General features: G+C 40.2%; 2 protein-coding genes across 7 annotated transcripts in view; one reads left to right on the top strand and one right to left on the bottom strand.

Annotated features, from left to right (window-relative positions):
• The window catches only part of nbeal2 (neurobeachin-like 2), a 43369-nt gene extending 30298 nt beyond the window's left edge, over positions 1–13071 (bottom strand). For 2 of the 6 annotated variants that reach the window (XM_033640756.2, XM_033640755.2), the window contains exons 1-8: positions 12498–13071; positions 3366–3454; positions 2991–3155; positions 2415–2496; positions 1937–2049; positions 1611–1693; positions 482–567; positions 79–382 (exon numbers count right to left, since the gene is read on the bottom strand). In XM_033640756.2, coding sequence (XP_033496647.2) covers positions 79–382; positions 482–567; positions 1611–1693; positions 1937–2049; positions 2415–2496; positions 2991–3155; positions 3366–3454; positions 12498–12572 — 997 coding nt within the window. In that variant the 5' untranslated portion in view covers positions 12573–13071. Of the gene's footprint in view, positions 1–78; positions 383–481; positions 568–1610; positions 1694–1936; positions 2050–2414; positions 2497–2990; positions 3156–3365; positions 3455–4665; positions 4870–12497 lie in introns of those variants that run through there. The other 4 variants (XM_078171777.1, XM_033640757.2, XM_078171776.1 and 1 more) reach the window with 3 other exon arrangements.
• Positions 13072–15728: 2657 nt separating this feature from the next.
• On the top strand, positions 15729–24648 carry ccdc12 (coiled-coil domain containing 12). The gene is made up of 7 exons (XM_033640829.2): positions 15729–15872; positions 18303–18376; positions 22720–22799; positions 23366–23427; positions 23518–23552; positions 23664–23740; positions 24302–24648. The coding sequence occupies exons 1-7, from the start codon at positions 15789–15791 to the stop codon at positions 24379–24381; spliced, it is 492 nt and encodes a 163-aa protein (XP_033496720.2). The 5' UTR covers positions 15729–15788; the 3' UTR covers positions 24382–24648.
• Positions 24649–25227: the final 579 nt, after the last annotated feature.

Here is a 25227-nt window from a genome sequence, read left to right on the forward strand (position 1 = left end):
GTCATACTGATTGGGAGAGATAAAAACAGAACTGCTTTACGCTCAGATAAACTTGAGACCTAGTGGACATGCTCTTACTTAGCATTTGGCTCTGGAGGGCGATAAGGCTTTCCTCCCAGCTCTGCCTCTCTTGCTCTTCACTGCTAAGCGGACGGTTCCAGTTGAGGAGCTGGAAGTAGTCCTCCAGTATCGTCCTGATTTCCACCTGCCGCTCCGCAGGGCTGCTGGCGTGCAGGAGGTGGATCATAGCGGTCAGGCACTGCAGGGTCAGCCGTGGGAGTGCCGTGCTTTTGGGTTCAGGGGAGGTCCGGCAGCACCATGCTCGCAGAACAGAGAACAGGTCCTCAACAGACTGAGGAGTGATGGAGAGAAGGCCATTCTTCTGGGAAAAAAATATATATGGACAAGTTGACTCCTCTGTAATCAGTGTTAAATTGCACTTGTAGTGTTTTCACAATAATCACTGATGAAGAGGACAGACCTTTCCTCCACTGATGACGGCACCCTGGAGATGAACAATTCTGAGTGTGAGGAGCTCCGGGACCTGCTCGTTTTCCCGGAGACCTTCTGCGAACATGCATTCAAGCCAAGACACAAGGTTATGAAAGACCATACAAGTAGAAATCTCTACACACCTCACAATCTAGAGGACTACAATTCGATTGCAAAAAAAATAATCAATACATCTTCATGCACCTAAATTTATGATTTCTATATATGGTTTATTTTGTCTCACTGAGGTTGCTCACGCTCAGCCGTCCTCACCAAAACTCAAGAAGCAGCTAAGCTTAGAATGTAAACAGATTGCACATGATGCACGTAACGTACAACCCAGTCTTAAAAATTATCATACAGGCAATTATAATGTTGAGAATTGGGTTTTAAATGTCCAATTATTGACTGTTCTGCATCAAGACATTGTCTTTAGAGAGCGAATTGCAGTGCATCTAAGAATCCATTTTTCCTCCACCCCTACAGATCAGTCCTCATTTAAACCACAATACAGAAAACATTTACACAGTGCTGTCAAAATATCATGAAATTAAGTATTCATTTTTGTTTGTAATAATAAGAGGGTACATAAGGTACAATGGCTCAACAAAAACTTCCCCTGCAATGCCACCTATGTCTTATGTGAAAAAGAAAAGCCAAAGCTGTGCTAATTGGCTAGGTATTACACAATTAGCTCTTAACATTTCTAATTAAAGCAGCTATTACGGTATAATCCTCCTAAAATTTGGACATACGGAAACTTACCCAGGCCGAGATTTCCCACAAGGCTTATAGATCAGTGCTTGCTGATCAAATGGGCTTCTATAATTAGAAGTGCTCGGACTCTGGTGATTGAAACCTGATAATTAGATGCTGAATAATTAAAGTTTTTAGCCAAAACCGAACACTCTGACTCTCTGGACTGACCAGTTATTTTCCATTATAAGGAAGGAATGATTTACTAGGAGATTTGGAGAAAACGAAAGGTCACGATTTCTCATGTCAAAGATGACAGATCTAAGCTGTGTTTACGCAGTGGTGGGAACAGTTTGATTCTGGTGGTATGTGAGGTCTGAAAGAGATCAGAGTGGTAGAGCAGACGAAAGGGAGTGTCTCACCATGGAAGAGAGCAGGCAGCTCCTCTGGCAAGGCCAGCGGGGAGAACTTATATTTGTTCCTCTCCAGCAAGCTCACCTCCTCCCTGCAACAAACAAAGCCTCGAGTCACCGCACTGACTCACATCAAGCCAAGTCAGTCAGTAAGGGACTGCTGCTAAGACTGCTGGCACTAATGAGGCTTGACTTTAAGGCTTAGAGGCAACAAGACAGGGTGTTACACATCACAAAAGGTTGGGCAAGATATTTAATGCATATGTTTTTGGATCTTTGTGTGACTAAATTCCACCTCCCACACATTCACACAGAGTAAAGCAGCACACTCTCACCCTGCTAGGCGTCTCCTCCACGTCTGATAAGGGTCAAACAGACTTTCACAAAGCAGCAGTCCATACTGCACAACCATCTGGAGAGACGACTGCTCCCCTTGTCCCTTCTTAAGCTGTAAAACAAAAAAGTTTGGACACACATTCATTTGTAACTCACCTTCAGCACAGATACACCTGTCTGTCTTTTAACACGTGACAAATACAATACATTCCTTTTCATTGAATAGAAGGTCAACTACACGCCCACGTCTCTTTTTGAAGACTAAAATAGTTCTACTTCTGCGTGAGGATGTTACATACCGTAAAGAGAATACATTCTGTATAATCACTGTCTCTCTACTGTATATTTCTGCACAGGTTACAAGGGCACTAAATAATCTTTGCATGCATGATGTACCAAGCATGCAGTGGAGCCAAGCGCCGTCATAAATCACTGAAATCTGTCTCCTGTTTGAGCTACAGTTTATAGTGGTCTTACCTGGTCCAAACAGAAATTCAAAAGCTTGATGGTTTCAAAAACAAAACCAGGGGTCTTGTCTGGGTCGATGTTCTCCATATTCCTAGAAGTAAAGAGAAAGTTGTGCAACTGAGTGTTGAGAAAATAAGCCTAATGCTTACCCAATATGGCCATCTTAGGTAAAGGAAAAAAATGAATGCACAGAATGTAAGGGACAACTTCCTGAAGCTAAGTTGCAGCCGCTTTGCACAATCTGCGTTGCAATATCTGGAAAAGCTGAAAAGCTGTAACTAAGCAGGTTCCCTTTATTGCCTCTTATGTTATTGGTACAGACTTGATATATAATAAAGGAAAACAAGAAATCATAAGACAAAATCATATCATTTTGTACATAACATCAACTCAGGTACATTTTTATTTACTTTATCCCTACAAATATGTCAAACAGCCTAATTTCTATCACTACAAGTAATACAAAATCTTAGGGAAGAAATGATAAACGACCTGCGACTGGAGATTGCTTATTATCAAAGCAGCATGTGTAGCATGTTTACGATCATGAAGATGAAGCATATACACAGCAGGCTGGGGCCTCACCTGCAGACAATGATGAAGAACTTGATGAGGAGCAGGGGGTGAGGGGTGGTGCCGTTGGGTTCGGCGGCGGCGGAGAGGTGCACTGCACTCTGCCATAGCTGGGTGCTGAGGAACACCAGGACCTCCCTGGGGAGCAAGGGCACCTCTGAGCTGCATTCCTCCAGCCTGGGAGATGAGAGAGGAGGATATGAAGAGATGTGGGAAGAGGAGGGATGGGAGGCAGTAGCAGAGAGGCAGAGAGGCAGAGGGCATCGTAACAGGGGCTGCGTTTACACTTAATATAAACATCGGAGGTCAGAGTTCATCCTGCTTTGGGGGATAGAAACCGGTGGGAGCTTCTGGATATGTAGGGTGGAAATAACTGTTGCTACTCACCTCCGAGGCTCCAGTGACTGCACATCGATGAGCCTCTCAAAGGACGCCACGAACGCCTCCAGCCACTGCTGCAGATAGCCCACATCTTTCTACAGGAGGGAGGAAAGAGCACATGAGGCAAGAAAGTGGCCTCCACGCCTCCAGGCATATGCAGCATGCAGCATTAGTAAATAATAGTGTATGTGAAAAATGTGTACGGTTACACAAGAAACATCAATGAAATATATTCTTTGCTTGTGCTCACTTGCTGTGCTGCTACTCTAAAACGGTCGAGCGTTTAACTGTGACACATTGTAGCTGAAAACATAGCACTGACTAAAACCTTATGACCTGTTTTTGTAACAGGATGTTGCAAAGAGATGTAACTCACAGAGAGGAACACATGAGCCAATTCTTTCCCTTTTCAAAACACGGAGGTGAAAAGAAACTAAATGTTCCTTTCTTTTATGTCCCTTATTGTCATAACTTCAAAACATTCGGGGAACTCAGTGTAGAGCAGCCAACATGGAAAAACAACTTCTCATTGCATGCATGTATGCATTGAACTAGACATTCCTGCGTCCTTATAGTAGCATTTAAGATTGTTTCAACTGTGAGAGGATGTTTACATACAAACAACTGTTATCACAGCTTTAATCAGCCTCTGCAGTGCAACATATCCTGCCACTCTCTTCACTTCAGTCTCATATAGACCAAATAATACAAATGTCACAGGTTCACCACAGAAACAGCTTAAACTGAATTATTTTGATCTTTTTCAAACATCTTACAAAATCCACACAGTCATTAAAAAGGCCTGTCAATTAAGACCCTATTCGGGGGAAACCTGTGTTTCAAAATCAAATAACAAATACACAGTACATCTGGAAATGTCGCTTGTCTAGAAATGCACTGTGTGATTGAACATCCTGAACATTTTGATTAGCTGAGCGTGCACAAAGCTATTCATGCTGATGTTTGAGGCTGCTTCTGCAGAAGACATGGGAAGACATGAGTGTTTCAGACTGACTCATTGTACACAAATAACATAAAGTACAGCAAACAGCACATGGTATAATCAGGTACTTCCCCTTTCCAACAGGCAAACAGGTCAAAAATTAGCAGTGTGCTGCAGATCATGTAGTTTACTTCACAAGCTGCACCGTGACAAAAACTTCAAGCACAAAGCTCCAATTGTAGCTCAATGTTTAATGCGTAGCTAATTGTCACACTTCCTCTAGAGAAATGAAAATCGAATGCATTTAACTCTGAAAACAACCACATTTCTTCTGACCACGCATTAATGTAAAATGTACATTACCAACTGGCATTGACTTATGTGCCAGTCCATCTCTCATTGTATGTGGCTGAGCAGGGTGCCAGGTTCTTGCGAACCCAGTCTCAAGATGAGCCCTCAGTGTAGTCTCCAGACAGCAGCTCAGAAGCTGCACACACCGCTCCACAACCAGCACCAGCGTCTGACTTGCTCCTCTCTGGTCTTCCACACGTCAAGCGAGCAATCAGGAAATGACATGTCACTTTAACCGAAGCTTATTTCCCTCATACTCTGCATCCTCGTCAAACCCCTTCCTCTTTTGCTTCTACTGCTATAGCTGTGAGCAGATATGACAGAGGCCTTAAAAAAAACTTCCCACAGTAACAATGAGGCACTGAAACTGTGTTTGTGCCTTTTTAACACAATAAAAAGGTGCTGCAGGAGAAACACTGAAATTCAGCTTCTCACTTGAAACGTGTCACTGACTGCAAGTGAGTGTGCCAATAGACTAAAACATAGGGCTGTCTATTAGCAAGAACTTAATGATACGATATGTATCACAAAACAGGGGTTACGATTCAATATATTGCGATATACTGTACACTGTATGCAAGGTGATACATTGCAATTTTTTAGATCTAATTTTAGGAAAACTATAGTGCGAAGAACACACTACCATATGCATTAAAAAAGTTTTAGCTTTACTATTTATTGTCCAATCTGAGCCAAGGAATTAACATTTACCTAAATCAGCATAAAAGTGCTTATAGGATACTTTGGGTAAACAAATTAAGAAAAAAAAAACAAAACATAAACAATTAAAAATTTATATGGTATCACAAAACATAATTTCCCGGTACTCAAATGTATTGATACTTTCTTACACACTATTAAAACGTGACAAGCTGAAGCAATGAATGAGTCATAATATAGAGAATACTGTATTTAGCGTCTTTTATTTTATATTATTTAGCTTAGTTCATATGCCGTTATCGTGCCACTGTAACCTTTACATCATAGACTACAAAAGTAATGGATGTAGCTATTGTGATATCACCCATTGGTTTGTGGACTCCTGTTTTGAACAAGCGGCAGCTGAAAAATGAAGCCAAAACAGGAGTGCCAAAATAGCAGTTCTTTGAACGGCCACTGGAGGCTGGCTCCAGAAGCCAGTCAATCACTATAGAACTCGTATTACTTCTGGCTCCAAAAAAAAACAAGATGGCAACAGCTGAAATGTCGAACTCGAGGCTTGCAAACAAGCATCCACAAACCAATGGCTGATGTCATGGTAGCTACATCCATTATTTTTAGTCTATGGTTTTGAAGCCATGAGTTCAGCATTTCAGCCATTTGCCATCTTGTTTTTGGAGCCATTTTGGCACTGTGCAGGGGCAAAGGATGGATCTGACTAAGAAGCCCAGCTCACTCAAAGTGGCCCACCCTTAATTATGTGTAACTTAAAGCTATAATAAAAGCTAAACGGGTGAGTCATATAAAAATTCCCCCCAGTACAGTTGTCATGAAGGGCAAACCATTTTTGTACCAAGCTTTAAACATGTTTAATTCTGCTGTAAAGTTTGGTAATTTAACATGGGATTCTATGGGGATTGAGTGGCTTCAGCCTCAAGTGGCCATTCAAATAACTGCAGTTTTTGGCATTTCCGTGTTGGCTTCATTTTTCAGCCCTGAAATGACGTCAATCATACTGTCTAAAATCTCTGCATGTACTCAGTGAAAACAGGAAACCTAACCAAACAACCTATTGTTTCATACCTCCAACATCTGGACAATCAGGTATTGGAGACTTGAGTAGGAGAGGCAAGGATGCTGAGACATATTTGTGACACCCCTTCTGCTTTGTTTTACTTTCCAATAAAAGATTTTGCACCTGAATGGCTGAATCATCATTTACATTACTCAGGACACCTACTTATTAGTGTTGATGATACCCTGCACAGGATTCGTCATCAATTCTAAATCTGTCTACTGGAACTCACAATGTGCAAGGACACACAATAACAGGGGCTGATTGAGTGACGCGATCTGGAATTTATGAGTTTACAACTCTGACGACAGCCTTCATTTTTACACTGAGGATGAGTAAATGTAGCAAGTAAGCTGTGCTTTCTAGTTTTATGGGAAAGTAAGTGTCATTTTTTTTTTTTATCCCCTGTTGAGTACAGATGCTTTGGCGTGTTGTCTAGTCCCCTCGAGCTGCAGGGTGTAACTGCAACAGCTAGATTTTTAGCATATAATAAAAAATTGAGATCACACATAGGAAGTGGAAGCTCGTTTGCTAATAAAGTAAAACCAGAGGAAACACATTAAGTTTATCTGGAGCGAAACCGCCTCAGACACCTGGTAGAGGTCTGCTTTATATCCGCATCCGTGACCTAAAGATCATCCCTTACAAAATGATTACTGATCAACACCTCAGATGAGAAGAAATAAGAAATACACATCCTTTGCTTTCAACTTTTTTCCCTCAACATTGCCCGGAGCATTTAGCGCAAAGATTAGTTTGATAAAGACGCCGATAGAACAGATGTCACAAACCAACCATGAGGTACCAACCCCTATAAACCGTGTCATTTATCTCCGTTTTCTCTGCACATGGCCAAGCAGCTGTGCCGCTCTCTGCTGCTTGGCATTCTGCTTCGCTCCAGCTTCCTGCAAGTGAAAGCAAAGAGCACTTTGATTTTTCTGGTTGGCCCTTCTGTTGGTAAACAGGGGAGATCGAGGCACACGAGGGAATTCAATCACAGGGCTCATAGGACGGTCATGGCCAGCTGCGGGGGTGGCTGTTGTTGTTGCATCTCTCATATTGACGTGAATCATAGCATGATCAGTGACTGAGACAAATATGTATTGGGGTGACTGACACCGTGGCGACAAAAGCCAGGAAATGTGACTTGTTTTGTCTTCAAGAGCAAGCAGAGGAGGTTGTTTCACAGCTGTGCGGATGGGTGGCAATCGGGTTGTCACTGTGGTCCATCGCTACCGCCACAAGCTTTAATTAGTCCCTCTAACAGTCTCTTAAGCTAATGATCACAACATAATCACACACTATTTTCTCTGCCAGCCTGACATCATAGTGATCCACACTGTTGGGATAGATGCTTCTTCTGTCCTCTCTTTCATCCAGAATTACAACAAATAGAAGCTCTGTAATTTACCTTATCTCAAGGCAGTGGACACTGTGTTGACCACATGAGCTCAGTATACATACATACATATATCTAACTTAATTGTTTACTTAAAAATTGAGTAAAAACTCCCAAACAGCCCAAGCTGATGTCAAATTATCAAATTACTTTCACATAAAACAAAGGAAAACGGCCATCTCTCACGAGTGAGAAGCTTTAACGAAGGATTGTTTGGCTTAACCATTATTTAATCGTCAAAATATTTACTTTGTTTTCTGTAAAAACCACTTATAGTCTCAGTTCCTGAGTGTTATATGTTGACGCATGATGCCTTTGCAAAAACGACGCCCTCTACTGGCTTATTCAAAAAATTAGACTTTACTGAACTGCAGTTAATCAAACTATCAGCAACTGAACCAATGAGTCAATTGAATAATGAACAGACTATTAATCAATTACTATTTTAAAAGGTCTAGTGTGTAGATTTCAGGGAAATATATATTGGCACATAAATATAATAAGTGTGTTTTCTTTAGTGTATTATCACCTGAAATTAAGTATTGTGTTTTTGTTACCTTAGAATGAGCCGTTTATATCTACATAGGGTGTGGGTCCTTGTCCACAGAGTCCGCCATGTTGCATGTTTCTACAGTAGCCCAAAACGGACACACCAAACACTCTATGGCTCTAGAGAGGGCCATTTCTGTTTTTGCATTTTCATGCTTTCTTGTTGGCCACTGTAGTTGGCAGCCCCTCCTCAACGAGCTGAATAGCAACAGAAAAACACTGATTTGCATGTGAAACTGCTTTATTCAGTGTTTTTACCCGTTTTAATCACCTGGTCAGTTTGTTTTAGAGAGGAACAGACCTCTCTGGATGATTTGGCTCATGGTAAAAACCTCCTGAGCAATGAACTCTCGGGGAATCCTAACTGAGAGTTGGCGCTTGGTAAACAGGAGACGTTCAGTTGATGGCAATCTGCAGTCCCAACTGCTAGATGCCACTAAATCCTACGCACTACTCCTTTAACAATCTATTGTTTCTCATTTATCTAGTTCAAATATTTGCTGGTTCCTGCATCTCAAATATGAGAGTTTCATTGGTTCTTTCAGTTTTGTATAACTGTAAATTGAATACAGTTGGGTATTTAAGCAGTCTTGGGACAAAGCAGACAAGATAAAAACATAACTTTGCACTCTGGTGACCTACAACCAACATTTATCATTAAATTGGTCACAGTTTTAAACTAAATTATGTATTAATTATGGTTAAATGCGTCCTCAGAGTAACCAGGTGAAAGAAATAAGCATTCGTAGCAGCCCTACTAGCAGCGTTTAATAAAACAAAACTGATTAAACTGTTGTTAGAGTACAGTCTAACAGTATAACTGTGTTATGACTTAGGGAAAATACCGGCGCACCTCCAAAAACAATACCTCCTGGTTGTCTTCAGACACGGTCTGACAAGTTAAGTTAGCCCTCTGCGATTAGATCACACTCTTCCCTGTATGTCCATACCTGTCAGACATGATCTGAGAAGCATTCTCAGATATGAGATATGGAGCTCTGAAATGGTGCCAGTAAGGTGGTTTTTAACTCTCGCAGATGAAAGAGAAGAGCACGTTCTGCTCTTTGTATGAGAGCCTTGATTTGCACCGAGCATCGTTTTGCCTAACATGCTGTCACCGTATTTAAAACCACAAATATCTGATAACCAAGAAGCATTTAATGATGAAACATTGTGTATTTACATTGTTTATAGATCTGTGTGATGACACAAATGATTGTCTGTGGTGATATAATGTATCCATACACTGTGGTCTCAAACATAGCAAATAATCATCTGTTAGTTGCCTGTTTGTTTGGTTATTTGTACAGAAAATGCCTCATTTTACTCACTTTAGTACTTCTATATCACAATGGCTTTTCAGGCCTGAGCCTCAGCTGATCGAAAAATCTTGCAAGGGGTGTGTAATTTCTTGCACAATCGGAGGAAGCAGAGCTCCTTTATCACTGACAAGCCTGAGCACGTTTTGCTTTCTTATTGCAAATACAGAACGATAGCTGAGATACTGCATGTACTGAAACATGCTGTAATCAAAAATTAGAATTCATCTCAGCTATATGGTAGACTTTAAACTCCCATAATCTAACACAAGTTCAGTGAAAACCTGAGCAAACATGCACTGATGCTGTCAGGATTTCTCTTGCACACAGACGCCTTTGAGTGCAGAAATAAACCTTGAAAAACATCTGAAACAAAAATATGAATACGGGTGAGGACAACCTTTCATCAACAGAGACACGCAAGGCTGAAATATTTAGTGACTTAAAATCAGATCTGTTTCAGGGTGTAAAGACAGCTGCCTGGGTGTGTTTGTTGTGACTCAAACAGAGCATCTCTATATTGCAACTGTAAGTAAAGGCTTGTTTGCAACAATAACAAAAAGCCTATTTTAACAGAGCTCAGATCTCTTGACCAGTTCGACTCATTTGCAATAGACATTGCAATAGTTTCCTTGATGTGTGACCAATCATAAAACAGGGCCTGCTGTGAGTCGGAGACGAGGATGTGTCCAGTTAATAAACCTGTATTGTCTGTGCCAACTTGACTAACAGGCAGACAACAAAAACATCATGTTGTCTTCTATAGGAGAGGCGGGTGACTGTTCACTGAAGTGGTTCTGCTGCCTTTCTGCAGCCTATTGTGTTCCTCTGAGTCACATAAGGTGGTGGCGTTCATACTGGGCTCAATTAAGTCATTCATCACAGCTTGTCGATAAGGGCAGGTCATTGGAACACGCACAATCTACGAGAGCAGTCGGAAATCTATGTGTCATTCTTTGGTGGTAAAAGGAAGAAATAGAGAGACTATAATAAACTTTGCTCCTTTAGACTTGAGGGCAACTGATGAGAAGAACTGTGAGCCAAAAGGCACCTTAATAAGGAAGTGGTCTTGCACACAGAGATGCTAGACAGCTGTCACAGTCAGATTCAAGTGCACATACACACACACACACACACACACACACACACACACACACCTATGACTCCCTCTAGCAATGGATTTTTTGGGGCAGGGCCCACAGCTTATGTTTGTTAAAGACTGGCATAACCAGAAAAGTTCAGTGGATCTGCTGTTGCACGTGAAGCAGCAGCTCAGAGGAGACGTACCAGGGCGGATTAGAAACACACTTCCTCTTGGAATATGCCCAAACTAGTGACCACAATGACCACTTTGATAGTAAATGCTGCAGGAGGTGTATGACCATTTTTTGCAGCTACTCCAGCATCTACTCCAACCCTGTTTAAAGCATTTGGCTGGTTTCCTAGACTGGAATTAAGCCTACTCCCTAAATTAAAACAGCACGCACTGGTTATATGTAAAGCAAAATGTCCTTGCCTATGACTAGACTTTATCCCTGTCAAGAAACCTGCCCTTTTGATCCACAGTGATAATGAGAGAGCAGCCTTCATGCCCCACAGTGAACATACAGTGCATGCAACCTTGGAAAGAAGTCTCATCTTGTTTTCTCTGTCCTCAGGCACAGAGGCAGATTGCAAACACATTAAATAGTAATATGTAATTTATTCACAGCCAAAATGTTTTTCTTTCGACTTCAAGAGGAGACATGACATGAAAGCACGCGCAATATCGTTTCTCTATTAATCTGTTTTCGTCGTTATTACAGAGATGTTGCGCCTTAATGAACAGCCAAAGGAATGAGCTGCAGTCACACCCACAGGGGGCAACATTTGAGACCAGAATACCACTCAGTTAAGGATACTGCCAAATTAGCTCTCACACTAATGTTGTTTCTTATTTAATTTTGAGCTATAGAGTAATGGGTATTTCAGGGCTGGGCAATATATCAATATTATATTAATACTGTGATATGAGACCAGATAGCCTTAGATTTTGTCCTTTCCTGGTTTTAAAAGCTGCATTTTAGTAAAGTGATGTAATTTTCTGAACATACCAGACTGTTGTAGCTGTTCTTTTATGTGCATTTACCCACTTATTCTTTACATCCACATTACTGATGATTATTAATCAAAAATCTCATTGTGTAAGTGTTTAGTGGAAGCAAAAATAGACAACCCTGCAATATCAATATCAATGTATTTGGTCAAAACCATAGTGATATTTGATTTTCTCCAGATGGCCCAGCATTAAGGCATTATGCTGCAGGCACCAAGTCAAAAACATATGTTCCACATCATAACAATACTAAGGTAACATCTCCCATGACAATAAAACAGTCTATCAACAATATTTATCCCCATTTATGGTTTAAATGTTTGATAGAGGAAGAGAGACATGGAGAAACAGGAACAGGAAGTAGCCTCGGTGACACCTGCATCGCAGGTACAAGATCAAACACACTTCATCACGTGTGTTTAACCTGCTTCAAATATCATTATTATTATTTACTGCTTAACTCAAACGGCTCAGTATCACAGTGATAAAAGACATGACATACTACTTGTTGTGTGCACACACAGGGCAGCCTGCGCCGCTCGGTCCAAATAAACAGCTGCTCTACAAACAGGCAAAAATAAACGACTTCCTCATATAACCGCGCACAGCAAACGACAGAAACACACACATGAAGGCTGCAGCATCGATCACACACACTCTGATCGTGTGTTTACCGGGTTATAAACTTCAAGGCTGAGGACCTGCTGCAACAGGTGTCACCGTCAGGTCTTCCGCACTTGCACTCACCTTTGTGTAATATAACATCCACAGCTCGTACAGCCTTTCCTTCGATGCCATCCCGCCGCCCTTATGGTTGCTCATATCTCCCTTTATTTCTCAATAAATCATGAAACTGGTGGGCATGGTCAAAGCCAGGGCTGTTTCAAGTTGTTTCCCAAAGGCAGGAATACGCGGCACGCTCCTGTGAACCATTCCTGCAAATCCACCAGGCGCAATAATCCACGCAGAAGTGCTCTCCGCGTCGACACGTAAAGTTTATCAGAGTGGCACGAAAAGGCAAAACATGACGGTGTGAGTGTGGCCGCGGTGCTGTCGCTGTCGATATTATAAAAGCAGGAACAAAAATGCGTGGAAATGCATGTCAGGAGGAACACCCATGTCCGCGTCTAGAGCGAGCTTGTTGCTGTATGATTCCTATTGGAGAGAGTTCCCACGGAAGCGACAGATGCCATCCGATCAACGCCGAGAAATGACTGCCCATGTGGATTCAGTCGACAGAGGTGGACTGTCTGGTGTGTGTATGTGTGATGAGCACATTGCCAACTAGAGTCTGACTATTAACAAGGCAACACATACAGTAAAGAGTTGACTGTGGATCATATGCTCACAGGTAGGCTGATATTCTTAAAGACACACACACACATAAACACAGCAGCAGCCTCCTCCAGGACTAATAACTGACAAAGGAAAGTTGAAGTGTAGCTACTTGCATGGACAAACATTTTTCTATTGGCTAATCATCACAAAAAGAAAAGCAAAGAAACGACAAAAGAAAATGTTGCAGCATTTGGGCAGGATATGGCAGCTTATATGACCACATACTGTATGTGCAAGTATACAATGTAGTATTAAACATGTTGTGCAAATTCTGTAGACTGAGGATGAAGCTGTGACTTTGCACAGCAAGTCACATTCAGTACTGATAACATGAAGGCACACAAACACACAACTGAACTTCAGACTCTAACAACAGGACTATTACTAATAGTTCCTGGTGCATTAGTGGACTGTAATTAAAGGTTATTGCACTTAATGTTATCATATTTCTGTTGAAGACTGTCAGTCAACAGTCATGTAATCACTGAGGGACATTGATACAGGCGATCAACAAGTAAAATATAGTGATATATTCAAACTATTACTTCAGTAAATGTCTGGAATTAAATGCACACAATTGTCAAAGTTTTAAGTTTTCCTCCCTCCCTGAAAGATGTTTTTTTTTCAGGTTTACTGGCCCAACTATTGCACACAGTTGGGTGATTTCTCTCTAAGCCTAACAAAGCATCATATTTTATGAGTTTATCCTATTATTTTTTATATGTTTAGCAAATAATAGGATAAACTCATATTTTATGAGTTTATCCTATTATTTTTTATATGTTTAGCATGTTTTAAACACCTTGTATAAGCTAACTTGTTAAAACTAACACTGGACTTTTCTCTAAAAAGACAGACTAGACATTTAAAAGAAATATTATTATTCTAAGTGGTCCTGGTGGTGTTTGGCCTTGCACTATACTGTCAACCTTCATGGTCTGATAACAGAAAAATAATAATGATAAAAGATATGATAAGACACATACTGTGTGTAAACAGTACTTTTGGTTTTGAATAAATTTATCATAAAACTGAAACTTTTTTCACTAAACATCATATTTTACGGGTATATCCTATAATTAAAAAAAATATATAGCCTATGTTTAGCATGTATGTAAAACACCTTAAGTGTCAGTTGCCTAAAAAATATAGTAACACTATACACCAGTTCTCTCGACAATTGATGTGTCTGTTTTACTACATACTGCATACTGAGTATAAACAGTTGCATTTGTTTTAAATAAGTTCTATCGTAAAACAGACACTTCCTGTAAAAGGAGTCAGGTTTATGGGCCCAGCTGTTGCAAACAGTAAAGTAATTTCACTGTACACATAACAAAGCATCATATTTTACAAGTATGTCCATATATTTTTAATATGTTTAGTATGTATGTAAGTATGTAAAACGCCTTGTTAAGTGTCAGTTGCCTAAAAATTGTGCTAGTACTGGAAAAATGCACCTTTCCTTGTAGAACAGGTGGTGTATCTATTGTACTGAGTGGATATTACGATATGATAAGACACACTGTATACTGAGTATAGACAGTTGTATATGTTTTAAATAAATTCTGTCATAAAACAGACACTTCTTGTAAGAGGAGTCAAGTTTGTTGGCCCAACTATTGCATACAGTCTGGTGATTTCTCTCTGAGACCATAACAAGCATCATATTTTACCAGTATATCCTATATTTTTTGTGTGTTTTGCATGTTTTAAATGTGCAAAATGTGTTAAGAGGCAGTTGCTTAAAAATGTAAATAAATTCTATCATAAAACAGACACTTCTTGTAAGAGGAGTCAGGCTTATTGGCCCAGCTGCTGCATGCAGTTGGGTGATTTTGAAGCCTAACCAAGCATCATATTTTATGAGTATATCCTATATGTCTTTCATATGTTTAGAATATTTTGAATATGCAAAACATCAAGTGTCAGTTGCTAAAACTAACTAAATGTACTTTTCTTTAGACAGACAGAGTAGGCAGACTAGACAAATGGTGTGTCTGTTGCACTGAGTGGAAAGTTTACATTATAGACAACTTTTTCCTGTCTGCTAGACTATAGCCTCTGTGGGCCTATTTCTATAAAAGGAGTTATATTACTCTCGATGGACCACTAACACGTGTTAGAAACAGATAATTTATTGATTTATTAGTTTCATGACCTTAAACCTTGTTAGCACCCTTAACACAAGCAGGTTTGTGTTGTCACACACTTGGCCATTAGGAGGATGGACACAGTGAAGCTCGAGGCAGCTGTATTACCATGGCAATGGCCTACATTCCTAACCAGGACCTGACCATCAACAGGCGGGACAGTGTACCAGTGTTATATGTATTATGCTTAATGTATAGGTCTGATAATAGTCAATAATAGGCTAAGTATGTTAAAATACTATTCAAATCTGGCCTATAAGCTACTGGAAGTTAAATAATTTTAAGTAGTCTACTCCATGTGCCAATACATTCAACATCCCGATATAAGCTGTTTAAAATGTGGACAATCTATTATTATAAGTAGGACTTTGATATTTAAATATGTATGCTTCAACTTTAATCACCCTAACTAATGATGTTGAAGAAATGTGTCCACAAAACACAACACATGGCCACTGCGATCGATGTGCACGACGATCGTCTTCACATCCTCAGCCAGGACGGTTAATGGATTTCAGAGAGCATCAAGTGGCGTGTAGAACCAAACATGGAGCGAAATGTTGGCTCTCTACAGGAGGAGGCCCTGAAGAGAAAAGAGAGGTTAAAAGCACTAAGAGATAAAAAGATTCATGTAAGTGACTTGTCTTGTGGTGTCCTACTTCTGTTAAATGCAACTTAATCCGTAGAAAACGCCTTATTTTGTCAGTGAGGTACCGTTAGCCGAGTTAGCTTGTAGCTATCGTTAGCACATTCATGTGCTCGATGAATGAGTTTGGTTCGTGGGCTTGTTGTTGTGCTGTGAGAGGATGCTGGTGTAGACATTTAATTCAGGTTTATATTATATTTAATTTTTAATTTTTACAGCGTGTTTTTAGGTGTAGTTTATCAGGTGTGCCAGTGCAGCTAATTTGCGAAGCTAACTTGTTTGGACTTCAGAGACAGTAACAACATAATTTACCTCCAAACAAGCATCACAGTTATTGTAGTTTACGTTTTACATGAAGTAGACAACGCATTGTTTAACTTGCTCCTAAGACCTGGTAGGAGCCTTTGTTGACACCTTTGCTATAGGGCTTTTGTAAAGTACCTACCAAACAGAAGTCACATCTTCAGACACACCTCTCATCAAGGCACTTGATGGCTTTTTATATCCACATATCAAATACAATACATCTCCACAGACTGGTAAAACCAGAACTGAAGCAGCAGCTATATTTATAAATAGGGATGTCACTGGTCGAAAGGTCTTTGAATACAATGGAACACAGAGACATTTCTCAGATGAGGAAATTGGAGAATTATGTTAAATAATCAGAAAGTCAACAGGCAGTGTCTAGGACACTAAAAGAAGCACCACAGCTTCTTTTATAAACATATTGCAATAAAATAAAGGCTGTTTCCAACTTTTTTTCTACACAGGCCCAACTATTGTGAGTTGTTTGTCAAGTTCTTATCCATCTACAATATTTCTGAAGCTGAAAATAACACTAGCTATGCAGGAAGAATAAATAATTTCACTCAGTGATGCACTCCAGCCTGATTACAGTCATGTCACCAGTGCCACAGTGTGAGTGAACCAGATCTGATTTTTATCTACTTGTGTCCAGCTCTTCCAAAGAGGGAAAATGTTCATCATCATTGCAGTCAACATTTGTTACAGCCATTTACTTTTATCAAAACACTGATTTATTAATGGGGTGAGGATTGAAGTAAAAATACATCTTGATTAAACCATCAATGAACACAGGGGGATGGCCTTCCTGTGCCACACAGTTGTAAACTGGACAGTGTGTGCAGTAGGGGTGTAAGAAAAAATGATACACCTGAGTATCATAATATTATGTTTTGTGATACAGTATTGGTTTTAAAAAACATTAGCAATTTTGAATGAATAGTTAAATGCAAGATTTTTTTGGAGTGGTTCATTTTGTGTTGTGATCTATCTTCAGTCAGTTGACTCTTCCGCTCCAGTGTAATAACATATAGCGTAAACAAAAAGCACACAGGCGTAACACATGTAGGCACAGTCTCAAAGCGCACACTGCTAGCTCCTAAAATTAGAATATATCTTGCTATATATGACCTTGCTTACAGTATAGCAATATATTGAATTGTAACCTCTGTATCGTGAAAAGTATTGTATTACCAGATTTTTGCCACATAACCCAGTGTGCAGTGAAGTAGGAACCTCAGATAGTCAGATGAAAGAAGAAAATAAATTAACTTTTACTGCTGTAAAATAAAGATTTGCATTAAGTATAGAGATCATGCTTTTGCATGAAAGGTTCCGATGGAAAAACAGTGTAAAAACTGTTTTAAAAGTAGCAGCCAAACATAGCAACACCACAAAATACCAGCACATCTGTGCGGGAACTACCACACACCGCACAGAAGGTATGTTTAAGAGGTGTTTCATAATTTTATCTTATCAGATGACGTATGCTGAGCTAATTTTGCTTGCAATAACTGTACTATCAAACTTTTAAATCAACACACACCATTGTTCTTGACCCATTTACTACACTGGACTGAGAGCACGTTGTTGCACCAGAGTTTCAGTTGTTTCTCATTACTAGGGTCTCCGCTGTCTGTGTTCAAATATTTAAACATTACACAGTTATTCTGCTCTGCTATGACAATCTTTCTGTTCTGGAAATGAAACAGGAAACGCTGTTTAATGTGCAAGCCACCGTTTTGGCAGTTACCAGAATGTGTTTCACTAAGCTGGCGTTGAACAGAGGCATACTGGCTCGACTAGCAATGTTTGATAAACGGCTGTTGACATTCCTGAAGCTGGGGGTTGTTTTCCTTTTGTACTGCACTTCAAGAATGAGTCAGTCCCCCGAATTGTTCTCGCAGGTGGACAGGAAGCCTCTTCAGGAAAATGCAAGATGGGAGGGGTTTGATGTCCTTTGTTACACTTTTCACTTGGGGTCTCTATGTATTTATTTATTTATTTATTTATTTGCATTTCTGCAAGCCTATGTCATGATCTGTTTCCCCATTGTTTATGTGTGGTTAATTTAATCGTGTTATTGATCGTACAATGATGTTTTAACAGGGGCGAGAGCAGGAAGATGGGGAGCCAGAGAGCAAAAAAGCTTCATTAGAGGAGACTACTGAAGAAAGGCACAGGTTGGTGGTACATCACACACCACACACAAGAATGGCTGCTGTTTGTTTGTTTTTGTTACTCAATCATATTTTTCATAAAAGCATGTCATGATTTCTTCAACTCTTCCTCACTTTTGCTTGCCCCCTCAGCTGAGGTTATTTGAACTGCGCAAACGGAACTAATACTGATATGGAAGTACAACATCAGAGCATTTATCTGCCCTTTATCTGAACACCATCTCCTTGTAACACAGTGCATGTCTCAGTGCAGGTCATGAGATGCAGTGTTTACACTGGGCTGGATCACAGCCTCGTGCTATTAGCTGCTCAAATATCCTGCAGCTTACTCAACTTTGTGTGTTAGTCGGTAGGAAGGAGCAGCCATCTTTCCTGTCCTACAGGACCTTTTTTCCATTGTTTATATTTAATGACTGTAGTGAGGGAGTGCCGCTGTATTTCCTCCAGTCCAACAGGACAGATCTCTCTCATGAGAATGAAAATAGCTGCAGAGTTTAAATGCTTAATTTAGACATTTGTCAGTGGATAGAAAAGTACTCTGAGTTTTTTTAATCTGTGCTTTGCTAAGTCAAGACACGCATTCATAGCAGGGTGTGAGTGTAATGTATCTTGTAATTGGTATTAAAATTTCATGGGAGATCGAATTGCAAAACCCAGGCATGACAGAACACGACAATCAACATGTTTGTCCTTAAGTTATTGCTACTCAAATGAATGATCTCTGGAAAAAAAAAAGTGGAACTTAGACAGACAGTTTTAAAGCTCCATGTGGGTTATGATACATTCCTCTAAACTATTTCACAAAAGGCACCAAATGTACAATGCAGCTTTTCCTGTTATATCTTGTTAGGTGTTGTCAGGGCTGCTTCTTTTCTTTTAAGGCAGATATGTAATTAGATTTTAAATTCTTTAAAATGGCAAATACGATTTAAGGAAGTTCAAAAGCCTTTAAAAATTTGATACAACTATTTGTTAACTGTAACAATCTCTGTGGCTGATTGATGTATGGAGCTATTTTTGCTCCAGTGAATGGCAGGTAGCTTGATATCTGTGTAAACACAATGTGAACACTCTGCTGCACCCCGTCCTCAGCCACAGTTCACTCTAAACATTTTGAGAGAGCCACACTTGGGTCAGTGCTCTGAATTTATCACTGGCTCTCTTTGATGCCACAGTGTGCTTGAAGTGTAAATGTGTAAACACACTTTAAAGGGTTGGATGCATCAAACTAAGAGACAGTTAAGGAAAAAGGAGTGATGTCAGACTCTGACTTTGAAGGCATAAAAGTGTACATGTACACTCTGTACAGTACATTAAGTTGGGTTTTTTTGGTCTTGCTAGTGATGAAACATTTTTCAGTCTCTGTCTTCCCATCTGTACTTTAATTTATAGCAAAATATATTGACATTTACCTGCCGTACAGTGTGAAATTCAGTTTAGATATTGATAGTTGTCATTAGGTAAGGGAAATCTAAAAATACATGTAATAAATAAATGTATTCACAGATCTCATATGATGTATTTTAATGTTATGGTGACCCCTTGGCTTTCCCTTTCATGCCACAATTTCTACATGAAATGTTAAAATCTAATGACTGCAGTTCCTTGAATGGCCACTTGAGGCTGGCTCAGAAAGTGCGTTAGTCCCCATAGACACCTATGCTAAACTGCCGAAGAAATAAACATGTTTACAGCTGGGTACATGAAACGGTTTAGGTCTCAAAAGCTAATTTCCCCCTTCATAACAACTGTATAGGAGGTACATTTTTATGTAACTCACTAGTTTCAGTTTTATAAAGGCTCATTCCTTCCCAGCTCTACTCAGTCGTTCAAATATGGTCAACTCTAACTCCAAATGTCAGAGAGAGCAATGGCCAAAATGCCAAACTCAAGGCTTCAGAACAGGAGGCCACAAACCAATGGGTGATGTCACAGTAGCCTTTTCCATAATTTTTTTTCCATCAGTCTATGCTTGATGCTAGTCATGGCTCTCAGAGGCTGAAACTTGTTGATTTTGGTGACTCCCTGTTACCTTACACCAAAACGTCCACTTCCCCACACTACAATGCATAATGCAGCCCAATGGCAATTATTCAATAGTAATTAATTGCTGGATTGTGCTGAGTTCATTCATGCATCTGGTAGAAGAACTTTTTTCAATTTATTGACCTTTTTTACATTTCTATTTTTATATAATTACAAAATGATCTGTGAAGGCTGATAAATGATAGCCTGTAGTTAGTGCTGGACACACGCCTTCTGGATACTCCAAGATCCTAGCTAAAAAAAAGTGACTTGTGGCTTGCTGTCAGGGCATCTGGACTTTGTCATCTTTTAATTCATTTTTAGGCCTTTTCAACAGCCACTGATGTAGTTTCCTTCTGTTTGTTTCTTTCGTTTTATCAGAGTTAGTGTTTTAGTTCCTGCCATATTTATTTCTCAGGGGTTTCTGTTTCACTTCAAATAAATATAAGTAAGTGTTAAAAAAACCCTCACATTTTATTATGTGGTTCACTGCAATTGCAATATGAGTGGCAGGAGAATTCAATTCAAGGATTAGATAGATAAAATGAAATATTCCTCTTCAGGAGAGACTCAGGAGGCATAGAGAAAGATGTGTGAACTAAGACTGGCCCTCAGTCAGCCAAAGGCAGAACATGACTAGCATTCCTGCCCATACCCATACAAGGCTTCGGTCTGTCTGTTGGCAACAGGGGTGTGATGAATGTATCAAGGGTGTACCCTCTCAAGCCTCATCACAAATCCATGTTAAGCTCATGGCAGCTGATAACTCTTGTGGTCAGACAATAGTTTACCTCTGCCTCTGGACTTTCTGTGTAATCTGCAGAGACGTCAGCTAAGATTGCCAAGAATTCCTCTGTGTAGAGATGTGATGAAAGACTGCGTAATTCAACATCACGGAAAGCATTCCTCAGCTGTTTGCTGCTCTCCGCAAGTCTGTGCCCAGGAGCAGGTGGAACATGGAAATCAGACGTGTTCATAGGAATAAAGAGGGACATTATACCCGACCTCCCCTAGACATTAGATGTGCAGCTGTGTAGGGTTTGCAGATGGTCTTTTGTGCTCTGTAATCTCTAGTGGAATAAATTTGGCTACACTGCCACCTCCTGGACGGTCACAAGAGTGGGGGGAAAAAGGCAAGGCAAGTTTATTTATGAAGCACATTTCAGCAACAAGGCAATTCAGAGTGCTGTACGTAATATATCAAAAGCATCGAAGAGTAGTGCAGAAGAAACACTGTTTAAGAGGGCATTTAAATGCAAATGAAAACTTAAAGAGATGGAGAACAGAAAATAAATTCAAGTTAAAAAAATACTAAGACAGGTATAAAATACAAAAATAAATGTTTCAGTGCAGCATAAGAAATAAATAAATATTTGACTGAATAAAAGGCAGCGGCAAACAGAGAAGTCTTACAGCAGACCTGCAGTTTTCTGGGAGTTTGTTCCAGATATGTGGTGCAAAAAACTAAACGCTGCTCTCCATGTTTAGTCTTGACTCCGGTGACACAAAGCAGACCTGTCCCAGAAGGCCTGAGAGGTCTGGATGGTTCGTACTGTAGCAGAAGGTCAGAAATGTATTGGCCACTAAACCATACAGTACTTTATAAACCATCAGTAGTATCCTGAAATTGATTCTCTGACAGACAGGAGGCCATTGTAAAGACCTCAGAACTGGAGTGAAGTGATTTAGTTTCTTGGTCTTTCTTAGAACTCAAGCAGCAGCGTTCTGAAGTTTTGCCAAATCCGGCTGAGACACAAGTCCTTTTATCCTTGATGCAGTCTTAAGGTGATAGTAGGCGGACTTTATAAATGTTTTATTGTGGCTATTTAAATTCAGGTCTGAATCCATGACTACACTCAGATCTCTGACTTGGACTTAGGTTTTAAAATTGCTGGCTGAAGCTGAGGACTGACTTTTATTTGTTCCTCATTGGCTCCAAAAACAATGACCCCAGTTTTATCTTGGTTTAACTGAAGAAAATTGTGGCACATCCAGTCGTTGATTTGATTTGTTCACTGCACTCAGTCAGAGCTTGTATTTGACCATAGTCCCCCGGTAATGTCAATTTGTGTGTTGTTTGCATAATTATGGCAACATATTTTGTTGTTTTCCATAATCTGAGCCAATGCAAGCATGTATATGTTAAACAGAAGGGGCCCCAAAATGGACCCTTGAGGAATTTTTGTCATCTCGGATGTATAATTATCTATAGACACAACATAGTTCCTGTCTGTTAAGTAGGATGCAAACCCAGTCACTCACCCTCAAAAAGAGTGAGAGAACATTGCTGACTGATAATGAATTGTGATTTCTGTCCTCAGAGAGCTGAAGCTGAGGAATTATACTCCAGAGGATGAAGAGCTGAAGGAGAGGCAGGTGCCCAAAGCCAAACCTGCATCAGGTAAGAACTGTTCCATCATAAACAAGCTCTGAAAAACAATAACTCAGATGGTTGTGACATTACTTTGCTTTTGAGTGTTGTTAATATGACACAGTATTTATATTGCGTCTATGAAGATCATAGCTACATAGATTAGCTACAGCACAGCACCCCTTGAGTATCACAGATTCCTGCTGCTATATCACATATCATTTATGACCAGTGTTGTACAAGTTACTTAATTGAATTACTTTACTGATTACAGCATATAAAAGTAATTAGTTACAAGGGAAAGTAACTTTTGTGGTTCTTTTAAGTGTCTGTCTCTCAAACACACTAGACACAAAACGAAGGGACTGAACACTGTTCACCCGAGCTGTGCTACACTACAGGAGAGGTTTGATCATAACCGGGGAAAAATCTGGGGAATATGCTGCGTTTGTCTGCTCTGATCAAGACATTTAAATTTCAATAATTGCAATTGCATTATTTATTTGATAAAGTGTTACATGTCTAGTTACTGAAAAAAGTAGTGGAATTACTCCCAGTACTGTGTATGACTGATGATAAATATTTTTTGTTTGCAGTGGAGGATAAAGTAAAAGACCAGTTAGAAGCTGCTAATCCAGAACCCATCATTGAAGAAGTGGTGAGTGCTCCTTTCTGTCTGTGATTTCCTTTTCTTGAAGAAGCAGAGTAGTTGTTGCAGGTGCCACATTCAGCTGTTTTCTTTCCTCAGGATTTGGCCAACCTCGCCCCAAGAAAACCAGACTGGTAAGACCTTGTAGAAATAATTTTCCAACCTGTATGGCACACAAAATCTTGGTACAATTAAAGATAACTTGTTACTGACATTGTCTTTTTCTGTTGTGATTCTGAATGAAGGGATCTGAAACGTGATGTGGCAAAGAAACTGGAGAAGTTGGAGAGGAGAACACAGAGGGCCATCGCTGAGCTCATCCGTTAGTATTTCCCATTTCACATTCTTGCGATTTATCACAGAATTTTCCTGACACAACAGTGACAAGCACGTCTGAGCTAGGCGTGAATTATCAGGCTAATTGCTTTGTGGTTTCCAGACTCCAGAGAGGCTTGAAGCCATCTGATAACATCAATGGTGCGATTCCTCCACTGATGTGTGATCCACATTCTAAAAATAGGCGTGAGCTCTCGTGGAGAACACAGAGCAGTCAAATGTGAAGGTTTTCCCCTCAATTTCATGTGTGACATTGAGAGTACAGGTAGCCATGTTGGGTGCTAAGGTGTACTCACAACCTAGTTAATATGTTTTTGTTTACATGCCGTTAAAAACTGACACGTCAACTATTTTCAATTTGGTTTTAGCTTTCTGTGCAAACTAAGAGAGCATTACAGCTACATTTTAAATGTTTAGGTTTATAAATTCTGATTATTAGCAGCAGAGTGTGCTCTCTGTTGGTTGACAACAGGGATGCTTGGTTACAGGGTGTCTATGGTGCACTCAACCTGAATAAGACCTTAACCTTGAGTGTTTATGTGTCCAGGAGATCGTCTTCGAGGCAGCGAGGAGGAGTTGGCAGGAGCGGTGGGAGCAGTGGGAGTGGAGGAGGGAGACTCAGACTGAATCTGAGATGTGACTGATTAAAAAAGAGGAGACTACAGAGGGATGACCTCAGTTTACTGGGACTGTATTGTCACATCTGTGTTGTGCTCAGAGAGACAGCTTCTTTTATCGCTGCAGGGAGTAATGTTTTCTGTCAGGTCCTCATATTCCCACCGTGAGTCCTGCTTTGTATTGTTTGTATGGCATATGAATATGCCACAGAACATTCTGTAACCATTGATATTTTGTTGTAATTGTTTATATTTCTAGTAAAATAATGTAAATTTTTCAAATGCCCGATCATTATTTTCATGAATATTTTCTCTATATGAAAAGTAAGAAGGGGTAAAAATCCTCTATCACGCCATAGTTTACACCTATCAGTCAATCAGTCCTGGCATTTGACATGTACAACCCACCCAGATATTTGTTGCAGTCCAAGGACACCCTCTCATGGATATTTAGTGCTCAAGCAGCCAACCTGGCCTCGAATTTCCCCAGATCCCAATCTGATTGAGAAGCTGTGGGACAGCTTGGTACCCAAGAGGTACCCTCAATCCACAGTGGGGCCTCCTTGGATCAGATTTGGCTCTCACCTGTTGAGACATGAACACAGGACCTCTGGGGCGTGTCCTGGAGCGTCTGGCAGTGGATAAGGTTGGGTGCCAGCACGTCCCACAGATGCTCGATAAGATTAGGATCTGGAGAATTTTGAGGCCAGGCTGACACCTTGAGCTCTTTATGACATTCCTCGGGCCATTCCTGACCATATTTTGTGGTGTGGCATGATGCATTGTCCTGCTGGTGGGCCATGGCCATTGGGGACTGCCGTTGCCATAATGACGAGTACTTGGTCTGTAACGGTGT

The sequence above is a fragment of the Epinephelus lanceolatus genome, chromosome 10 (genome assembly GCF_041903045.1).
Source record: "Epinephelus lanceolatus isolate andai-2023 chromosome 10, ASM4190304v1, whole genome shotgun sequence".
Classification (NCBI taxonomy): domain Eukaryota; kingdom Metazoa; phylum Chordata; class Actinopteri; order Perciformes; family Serranidae; genus Epinephelus; species Epinephelus lanceolatus.